Source organism: Parus major, chromosome 3, assembly GCF_001522545.3.
Source record: "Parus major isolate Abel chromosome 3, Parus_major1.1, whole genome shotgun sequence".
Taxonomy (NCBI): domain Eukaryota; kingdom Metazoa; phylum Chordata; class Aves; order Passeriformes; family Paridae; genus Parus; species Parus major.
Window position 1 is genome coordinate 1,699,928 of NC_031770.1, and position 10,569 is coordinate 1,710,496.

The window sequence follows — 10,569 nt, forward strand, 5'->3', positions numbered from 1 at the left end:
CGCTGCCGGAGGTACCGCTGCCGGGGATGCCGCTGCAGGAGGTGCCGCTGCCGGGGATGCCGCTGCCGGGGATGCCGCTGCCAGCCGCCCTGTCTCCCCGCGCCGCTCCCGGAATGCGGTGGGAAGCGCAGGTCCCGCCCCGTGACGCCGGTTTCCATAGCGGCCGCGCCGCCGGCCATGGCGGCCGAGGAGGAGGACGACGTGGAGTGGGTGGTGGACACCATCGCCGGCTTCCTGCGGGGACCCGCCTGGTCCATCCCCATCCTGGAGTTCATGGAGCACAACTGCGAGGGTGAGCGGGTCCCCCGAGGCCACCGCCGGGTCTGTCCCGGCCGCGGGTGTCCCCCGGGCCAGCCGGGTGTCTGGAGGTGCCGTTCGCATCCATTAGCTCGTCCTGGGATTATGGCATGAGCTTACGGCTCACACCGAGCGAGCGCTGCACCCTGCGGCTCCTCGGACCCCGGCACGGCCTCCAAGGCTCTCCCAGAGCCGGGAGCTTTCCTTAGGAAAATGCTCTGGGCAGCCGAAAGCGCCGTCTGGTCGGTGGGACAGAGGAGGAGAAGGCCCAAAGTTTAACTCCTGCCATTATGTGGATGCTGTCAGTTAAGAGGTGAAAACCCCTGAGTTTTAGTACCTCGCAAAAATGATGGTCAGCACTGGCAGTGATTACCGGGGACGTTTTGTGGGTGATCGTGTGTGTGAGTTTAGCTCGGAAGTAACTCCAGTTAAACTTGCATTTCTTCCTTGCTCTTCTTGAGACAATCAAGGCATGATTTGGGGAGCAGCCTGGGTAAAGTGGAAGTACAGGCAGGGACGGGGGCGGGCCGGGATTGCCCTGTAGCCAGGGGAGGCCTGTGCAGGTTTGTATCTGCAGGGAGGGAAGGAGGAAACAGACTTTCTGATGTAGAAAATGGATAAATTACTTCTGCTGCTTACAGAACAATTTCTGCTGCCAAAAAACACCTGGATGCTTACAGTAGCAAAGTTAGGAGAATTTGGGCAAGTCTGAAAGCAGTGCCTGAGCCCTCTGGAAGAACAAAGACAGCTTTTGTTTGTGATTCCTGAAAAAAAAATAAATTGCTTCTCAGTTTCTCCCTGAGTTGTTTCTACCCCTGAAACTTTGCATGAGGAACGGTTGTCGTGAGTCCGTACGCCTTTCCCTCTTTAAATTGGGAAAAGAGGAAGGGAAAACTCCTGGAGCCTTCACGGCTAGGAAGGGTTAGAGGAACCTAGACTGGAAGTTTTCTCCAGGGAAGTCTGCCTAAACTTGGGGTGGGCCAAACATCCTGGTTATCATGCAAAGGGTCTGTGTTTACCTATCGAGGGAATTGATTTATCCCTCTCAGGAGCAATGATCCTTTCTCCTTAGAAGGTTGAGGGGAATTTACTGACAGTAAGAAGATTTGCGGAACCGCTGTAAATTTCCACCTAGTGTGAGGCAGGCGTGATGGTCACTTCCTGTTGTGCTGATTCCATTGCTGGGTTTCTACTGACTTAGTTTGTCAGGACAGAGTCCTTTGCATTCCCAAAACATTTAATCTTTGGGCTGGACAAGCAAATTGACAACAGTCTGATTAACTGGCAATAATTTGTGATTCCTCGAAAATACAATTTGGATTTTGGTAATTAGTATGTGAGGAATTTATTTTAGAACTATGGTTACTTAGGCCAAGTCCTTGCACTTCAACTTGTAAACTTACTGTAATGCTTTTCTATCTGTTAGTAAATGTTTGCTTTCTCTCTCTCCCTCTTTCTGGGAACTTGATTATTTTTTTATAGCTCGATTAATTTTCTTTTACATCAAACTGAAATTAAATAGAGGGGTGTGTATCATCCCACTCGAGGGGTCCTAGCCAAGGTTTTCAGTTTTAACAGGAAGATAGTGAGGGTCTCCCAGGACATCTGTGTCCCCTGGCTTGTTTTCATGCTGTGGTTCTTCAGATCTTTATTCCCGTTGGGCAACCAAAGACCGTGCCAAAACCTTAAGGAATAATGACTGCGTGATTCAGGAGCCCTGACTCAAGGAAATCCAAGGTCTCTGTTCCAAGTACTCCTTAAAGCCACTTAGCTGAGAGGAGATGCTGACTGCAGCTTGCTTTACTTGGCACTCGACCTCATCCCGTTGTGCCCCGAGCCTGGGGACAGAGCACGGTGTGTGCCAGCCTCCCACTCTGCTCTGCAGGAGGAACCTCCCCTGGCAGTGCCAGGCCAAGCTGTCACCGAGCAGTGTCACCCCTGTGTCACCCCTGTGTCACCCCTGTGACACCCCTGTGACACCCCTGTGACACCCCTGCTTCCCAGGGCAGGAAGGGTGGGGAAAGAGGGGGCAGAGAGGCCAAGGTAAAGCTGGGAGGGATCCCCAGCCAGGAGGAGACAACAGAGGCTGCCAAGTGTCTCCACCCTCCTGAGTTTGGTAATGTGGTGGCTGCCGTAGAACTGATGTCTATAATACCTTCCCTCCTGTTTGAATTTAATCCTAGATATTTGTAAACATTTTATTTTCATTTCTTCATTTAAAATTTTGCCTTGAGCAAAACCCACAAGCAATGTCAGTTTTCCAAAGCATGATTAAAAAGCAGATTTTCCTCTGCTTTTGGGGGACCTGAAGTGTGTGATTTGGTTTCTGTCATTGCACTGCTGTGTTAGAAAGTGACGCTGCTTTAGGAAGTGCCACCTCAGCTCACACTGAGTGTCCAGGTTTGGAGTGGTGTGGCCTCATGGCTGGGAAAGATGTTGGATGCCTTCAAAAAGTCACTCTGAATTTGTGTGAAGGTTGCAGTGATTCCACAGGCATCACCACCATCGGAGATGTCACATGCACATGAGGAATAAATCACACACCAATTAAAGCAGAATTCCCATTCCTCAAATGACTTCAAAGGATGTTCCTGGGAAGTGACTTGTCCAAGTGCCTAATCTTGAAGGGGATTGAAGCAGTCTTATTTCTAAGCCTCTGCTTTAATTTCCAGGTTTTACATTACCTCTCTTAGTTGTTGGCATGAAAAAAATGTAAATTAACCCCCTCTCCCCAACCTTAGTTTTCAGTTCCTCTTATTTTCTGCTTTTTCTACATATTCTGCAGCATAGAGATCATGAGCTTAGGTAGTTCCAGTCAGGGATTTTAATATGAATTTACATCAATATGATTAAATGGCCTATAGTATAGGAATGTCCATTTTTCCTAAATCAGGATAGATATAATTAAAATATAACTTAACTTTAGCACATTTCCTCTTTGGGTTTATCTGGTTTTGCAGGCAGGGACTCATTTTCCTGCATCACCTTGGCTTCTCACTACATGAATGACACTTCATAAAAATTGTTTAAGTCATTAATAAATACATCTTCCATGTAAACAGATGGAGAGTGAGAAATTTCCTGCTTGATGTTTCTTCTGCCACCAGAACCTTACACAGGTTCATGGGGTAGCTCTTATATTAAAACTTACTTTTTAGTGAATGTATCTGCTGAATCCTCAACTTGCTTACAAGTCTATTATGAAGATACATTTTCCCAATATTAAATTATGCAGCTTAATTCCTTTAATTGTTAATTATCAAAAGTACACGCTTAGCCTGAGTGTGTGGAAACAAACAGGAGTTTTATAAATCATGGCCTGTACTTTCAATGATTAAATATATATTACCCTGTAAAGGTTAATCTTGCTATTTAGGGTGTAAGTTAACTTGTGGTGGTTTGTACACTGACTGCAAAATGTTTCTTCTTCCCCTTCCTCAGTTTTCGATGATGAAGAAGAAAGCAAGTTGTCTTACACAGAAATTTATCAGGAGTACCAAGCTCTGGTGAGCATTATTCACTATATGTGGTAAATTTCTAAGCAAAACAATTTAAAATGCTAAATGAGTATTTAGATGAACTTGTGATTGGGTTATTGGGTTATTTATTTATTGGGTTATTATTGTTATTTAGGATTTTTCCACATTATTTAGAAATCCTCTGAGTTGTAGTTGTCATATGCATTTTTCTGCCTAAGACCAGGTACATAGAAAAGAAACTGTGACACAGTCATAGCTCTTAGGCTGCTTTACATATTTTTCATTAAAATTAATATATCCACTACCTCCAAGATTGTATTTATAAGCTTGATAATGTTATTTTCTGACAAGTTAAAATGACAACCAGCAGGATGTCTGAGAGCACTCACAACTTTTATTTTGTTCCCTAATGAGTCTGGGAAATCTTTTGAATTACCTTTCAATTATCAGAAAAAAAACAACAGGAGATTTTTGGAGCTTAAATACCTATAAAACAGTACATGCAGATTTCTAACACTTTCTGTAAGGAGGCTGGGGAATACATGATATTAAAAAGCTTTGATTGAATAAATACAAACCAACATTCATTTCTGCTCTGACCCTAAAGGCTTTCAGGCACAGACTGGCAAAAAGCCTTCTACTTACATCAAAAAACCATGAGGAATACTAGCTAGGAGTCTGGGGAAAAGGTGCACAAGTGAAAACCCTGGAAACTGGAGAAGATACATTAAGGAGTAATCAAATTTAGCAATAAAAATGCTAATTTTGAACAGTTCATGAAAACAAATAAAGCTTGACATCAGAAAAGTCAGTTATGCTACTGTAGTGATTTTCCTTTGAGTTTATAAACCACAACATCAGCAGAAAAGAATAGACAATCATGACAAAAATTCCTAGGATTCTCAGGGAAAAACCTTAGAAGGTAAGGCTTATACTTTCTTACAGGTGGAGAGATTACTAGAGGACTACCTTAAGGAAGTTGGAATTAATGAGGAGAAATTTCAAGAGGCTTTTTCTTCTCCTCTTGCAAAGACCCACACCTCCCAGGTATTTGCCTTCATTAAGGAATGTATGGATTTCATTCTTAGCTTGATGTTTTTCCTAACACAGCTAGCAGGAGATGAAACCTGGAAAAGTTTTCGTGGTGAAACCGTAATTTTCAATTGAACTGCAGCTGTAAACTTACACTGGGAAACCCAATTTTGTCATAACATTATAATATTGTCATAATGTTACTGCTGACATAACCCCCCAAGTTATTTTCCTGACCATGAGCTCTTCTTGTATATCTGGAAAAATAGCCAGGTAGGAGAATGAAATACAATTATTAAAAACGTGTTCCCCAGAATTGAAAAACCCAGCTCATTTCAGTCAGCCCGAGCTGGTTAGGATTTCTGTGGGGGTTTAATTTTGTGCATACCTTTCCTCCCACAGGCCATTCTGCAAACAGTGTTGGCAGCAGAAGATTTTAGACTATTTAAAAAAATGATGGTACAGAAAAATATTGAAATGCAACTGCAAGCAATTCGAATCATCAAAGAAAGAAATGGTGAGAAATGATGAACAGGGGGGTTCACTGCAGGTTTTTAGTGTTCTTTTGATGACTCTTTAAGCCCTTCATAAATGGGTGTGGAATGCTGGTTCTGCTCCAGTTCAAGTTATGGGAAAACATCCAGTTGATGGTACTGGGACAGGGATTTCATTGCTTACTCCTTGGCTTGCACTCTCAGTGACAGCTGTCTGTATTTTAAAGTGGACAGAAATTCAGGTCTGTCTCAATTCCTCTGTGAAACCTGACTGAGTTTGCTGTTGCAGAATTTTGGTGACGAGTCTGAGTTAGAGCAGCTCCTCAAACAGAGCAGTATCAACAGCTGGAATTCTGCTCCTTGCAGGGCAAGGATGGTGTGGTGTCTGCTGTGCTTACTCTGAAAAATCCATTCAGAAAGCACAAGTTAGGGCCTTCATCATGCTCACACAGGCATGACAAAGAAGATGGAAGAGAAAATAATCCACACCCAATTTTGCTGCTCTGGTGATGCTTTCGAAGGGATTTTAATCCCACTCCTTCCTTTCTTCCATGTCTTTAGTTTCACTCACTTCTTACTCTATGTGTGTTTTTCAGAGGATAATTTTTAATTTTCACCTTTCATATAACAGCTACATTTGGGAGTGGTTCAGTGGCATTGGCTGCATTGCAGCCTAGGGGAAATGCCACATAATAATGGTCAATGCAGAGTTTGGATTAACCTTCGATGTCAAAACTTGCATTGCTAGAAATCTTTGCCTGTTTCCTACCAGGATTTAGGACCTTTTCCTCTAGGATCTAGGACCTTTGTGGAAACAGTTTCAGAGGAAGAATTACATGGCTTTGGTTTGGTGAACGTGACTTTGTGTTTGTGAGGTTTTTTTTTTAAATTTTCTTCTCTGCCAATTGGAGCACAAAATCATTTTCCACAGAATAATGCATAAATCTTGGTGTTTTCCAGGTGTATTGCCTGAGTGTTTGACAGAGGGTTCTGATGTATTCAGTGAAATTGAACAGGAAGAAATGAAAATACTCAGGGAGGTTCTAAGGTAAGAAATTAATCAGTCCCACTTTGTATTTTCTTTTAAAACATAGCTCTGTAGGACATAACTCTTCCAGCCTTTTCCAGGGAATTGCCTTCATTTTACAGATAACAGGAACATTCTTGTCAGCACCCCACCTGAGGGAGGATGGGTGGTGCTGGGCAGGGGGTGTGCTCAGGAATGTTGAAATAGTGAGTGAGAACTGTTGCTGTGATCTGAGTACAACTTCTGCAGATTCTCCCCCACTCCCACCTCACAGACACGTAAATACTTCCAGATAAATCCATCCAGGTTATGCTATTTTCCCTCTGGATTCTGGAAGTACTTCCCTTCTTGTCTTTAAATTAGCAAATTAAATAAAGGGATAGATAAGTCCTGGAAATCCTTACACAATTATTTTAGCACAAAGATAGTTGAGGACAGTGGGCTCTTGTATGTTTAACCCAATTATTTATTTCTATTCAGACTTAAGTCATGGAAATATTTTGGATACTGACAAATTCCTTGTAATTAATTAAATTACCTTGTAATTAATTCCTTGTAATTAAAACAAATTACCTTGTAATTGCTTTGATAGTCTTCTTATATTTAAGCAGTGTTAAATTTCCCTGAAAATCACTACCTGTGAAGGAGTTTTGAGTATTTACTCATGTTTATTGTTACAGAAAATCGAAGGAAGAGTATGAACTAGAGCAAGAGAGAAAGAGGACTGAAGAAGTGAGTATCTTACCTTTGTTATGTGAGTTGTGGGGAGGGTTAAGAAATCCCCTGATACTCTGTCCTGGCTGTGCTGTGTGTTCCATCAAGGCAGGATCCCACAGGGAGCTCATTCCCTGCTCAGCACCTGAATCCTGCAATCCTGCTAGCGGGTGTCAACCTTTCAGATCCAGAGAGCAGCTGAACTGCTGATATTGTCAGGATCAAAGAGCCTTCAAAGTGTAAGCTGCTTGGAGATGACAGGGCAGACAATCCCGCAGGAATTACCCTCAGGATCACTTGACAGACAGTGTAGTTACTCATTAAGTGTTCACAAGACAGAACTAATCACCAGGACCCAGAAATCCTCTCCAAGAGACCATCCCTTGGTCTGAGGCACAGAGAAAGGAAACTGAATGTAAAGGGGGACTGGCCAAATAGTGCAGTCATGGCAATAAAGCTCCCCTTGACTGGGGAAACAGGCAGGTTTTATCCAAATCCCTACAGACCACCAAGAATATCAGTATTCTTGATAAACAAGCCAGATTGCAGAGCACCCAGTCAAGCTGACCTGGCCAGAGAAGGTGTTAGTTAGAGGACAGTGACACGTTTTTTGTTAAAAGAATGTTTTAACACGAAATAATTTCATATTTTAATGAGTGGTGTGGGGTTCTGACATGAATCAGATGGTTGATCAACAGCAGAGACAATTTCAAGGCAGAAATTCTGAGAGAAGGGCTGGATTGTCTATGGTGTAAACAATGCAGTTTTAACTGGAAGTTCTTCTGGAAGATTCCTTTGTGTGGACAGTTCAGTACCTGAGGTACAGTGCTAGGAAATGTAACACTTAGGTTTATTTGTTTTCTAATTCAAGGCACGTGCTAAACTCAGAGCTCCAGACGTTACCCACAATTTTCCAGGAGATTCGAGAGAAGCTGTCAAAGTTAAGGAATCCACCGAGGGAGCTGAGGATTCTGAAGAAACCCCAAAATTCCCACCAGGTAATTTGAGGGGGAGTGCAGTGCTGAGTGGGCAATGTGATGCTGGTTTTAAATGATTCAAGAGTCCACTTGTTTGAAGATTTTAAGAACTTGGCTGGATAAGGCTGTGAGCAAAGTGTATTTGCCCTGCAGGAATGCCTTCCAACATGGCATGTTTTACTATTCCATGATGTTCTGTTCTGACTGATTATTTCTACCTGATGTATTTCTATTCTTTCTAATTGTTTTCTATGTAAAATTATTTAGAGGGATCTCATCAATCTACAGAAGAAGACCCCAAACCAGTTTGCCCAGTACAAAAAGGAACTGAAAACTTACCCCAGCCCTCTTGTACCAAGGGGAAAGAAGACACTAAGAAAAGGTCTGCTGGGAAAGGTTCAGAGAACACAGTGCAAAAAGCTGGGGTGAAAGGACCTGTAAGTTAAAAACAAGAAAAAAATGCCAAATATAGAATTAGAATGCCTAAGAGAGGATTACGTGTAGAATATATATTTAAAATAGTATTATATTTAAATACAGAATTTCTGTAATTGTAATGAGGTGGGTTTGAGTTATTTTGGATTTTTTTAAAAACAAACATGTAAACACTCATGTTATTCACAGTTTAATTAGTACAAAGTTCAGCTCATGATTTCTGGTTTCAGACTAGAATTCAGCATTTAGTCCTTTGGTAATTTCTTAGGAGACAGCTCTGACTTGAAGCCTCAACTTGGATTTGTTTTCACCTGGCAGTTTTGGAAGCAAAGATATCAGTGTGCTTTTCTTGCACAGGATATTGATACAAAAGAATTAATTTCAAAATTTTAATTTCTTTTCCCCCCAGGATTTATCAGAAACTGAAAAGCAGCAGCTGAAGCAACGTGAGGATTACCTAAAGAAAAAGCGAGACCTGCTGTTGGCTACAAAGAAAGAGTCAAAAAATAATGCACCACCACCAGCAGCAGCAAGCACTGACCAGAAAGAGGAGGAATCCCCTCCCAAAGAGGTGAAGCACTTTCATATGAACCCACAGGTGCTTTCAGTGCAGGTGCCCATGCTGCTGCTCAAGAGTGGGAATGGGTTAAAAAGAACAAGGGGGGAAATATTTCCAAGTTACTGGTTTTGCAGAGGCTTTGGGCTGGAAGGTTCAGTGATGAAGTTGGCGTTGGTTGGCTTCGGCATCATCAAACCCTCCTGATTAACCAGTTTCTGAATGGATAAAATGCCAGCTTGCTGCTAGTCTGTGACCAACTGTTTGGGCTCCTCAAATCCCAGGGGCTTTTCTTTTCCAAATGCTTGAAAACTCTCTCAAAAAAGAGGAAAATACTAAAAGACCTTAAAACCCTCTTACATTACAAAACAATGTAGTAACTATTCAGTTTCAAACCCAAAAATCATTATTTTATTTTATAGAGCAAGTACTTAAGGGTGTGAACTTAAGTCCAAGGACTTTCTGTTGCCTCAACTATTTTTCAGAGTTTCTGTGCATTTTATTATGCTCAGCAGGTGCCCCAAATGCTGGTGACTGGGGAGCCTTCAGGACAATTGCTCAGCAGGAGCTGCAGTTGGGGCTCCCAAAACAGGGATCAGGGCAGTGGGAGAGGGCGGGCTGGTGGCAGGAGCCCCATCCACTCCCCTCTCGTCCATGGTGGGGGATTGGTGGTTGCTACTGCAGTGTTGTTTTCACTCTGTTTTTAGGGAATGTCAGAAGAGAAGCAAAGGCTGCTCCAGAAGAGGAAGATGCTTGCAGAAAAGCTAAAAGAAGAAGTAATTAATAAGCGGTAGTTTTAAGAGGCTCATTGCTGACCCCAAGAACAGAAGGATGTTTTAGAGTATCAGTAAGTGAAGGGATTTCCAATCTTGCACTGGGATTTATAGAACTTGCAGACAAGCAGCTCAGTAGCTGGTAACTCCCTACTGCAAAGGCCACACCATGAACACTCATTTTCCAGAGTGCTGGAAACTCCCTGACTCTGCCCCGCAGCGAGGCCGTGCCAGCACTGCAGAGCACAGCCCTGCTCCAGCCCTGAGCCTGGAGAGCAGAGGCAGCGATGGAGAGCTGGGAAAGGAATTCCTGTGGCAACAGCTCCAAGCTCAACATTTTAACTCTTCCATTTCAACAGTGCAGAAGGTGGTTCCTTTCATTAGCCTGTTATAAACAAATGGCTCTTTTCAGCTCTGCAGTGTAATAAAGTCTGGTTTCACAAGGAAGTGCACCCTCGACCAGCTCATTTGTGAGAAAGCCAATGTACCTTGGGAGTCAGGACACTGACAAATTAACCCCAGGTTACAGTGGTTTACAGGCTTTTGGGGCAGCTGCCCAGTCCCCAGGTCCCAGTTTGCAATAAATGCAGCTTTAAATAAAAGGAGTTGCTTTAGTGCAAAGCTGAGGCTGTTCCCAGCGATTCAGTGCCCGAGTAGCAGAAATCTTTAAAAAAGTCCTTTACTGGGTTGGCTGTGTCAAATTTGAAGAGAGGAAAGAGGTTGCCCTTTGGCATCACCTCACTGACTGCCACAGCAACTCCCAGGAAAAGAGACAAACCCACCCA

The 10,569-nt window shown here is 43.1% G+C and overlaps 1 protein-coding gene across 1 annotated transcript; it reads left to right on the forward strand.

Annotated features, from left to right (window-relative positions):
* The first annotated feature begins 144 nt into the window (after nucleotides 1-144).
* On the forward strand, nucleotides 145-10,231 carry CFAP36 (cilia and flagella associated protein 36). Its single transcript, XM_015620583.3, has 10 exons — nucleotides 145-292; nucleotides 3,739-3,803; nucleotides 4,722-4,823; nucleotides 5,211-5,325; nucleotides 6,263-6,350; nucleotides 7,010-7,061; nucleotides 7,915-8,041; nucleotides 8,288-8,457; nucleotides 8,865-9,026; nucleotides 9,719-10,231. Exons 1-10 carry the CDS (start codon nucleotides 178-180, stop codon nucleotides 9,803-9,805), a joined length of 1,083 nt encoding a protein of 360 aa, XP_015476069.1. The 5' UTR covers nucleotides 145-177; the 3' UTR covers nucleotides 9,806-10,231.
* Nucleotides 10,232-10,569: the final 338 nt, after the last annotated feature.

Bases quoted from the DNA above. Each gene is read 5' to 3' on its own strand.
- CFAP36 (XM_015620583.3), top strand. From the start codon at position 178: ATGGCGGCCGAGGAGGAGGACGACGTGGAGTGGGTGGTGGACACCATC. The intron at 6,351-7,009 runs GTAAGAAATTAA...TTATTGTTACAG, and splicing joins ATACTCAGGGAGGTTCTAAG to AAAATCGAAGGAAGAGTATG. The intron at 7,062-7,914 runs GTGAGTATCTTA...TTCTAATTCAAG, and splicing joins AGAGAAAGAGGACTGAAGAA to GCACGTGCTAAACTCAGAGC.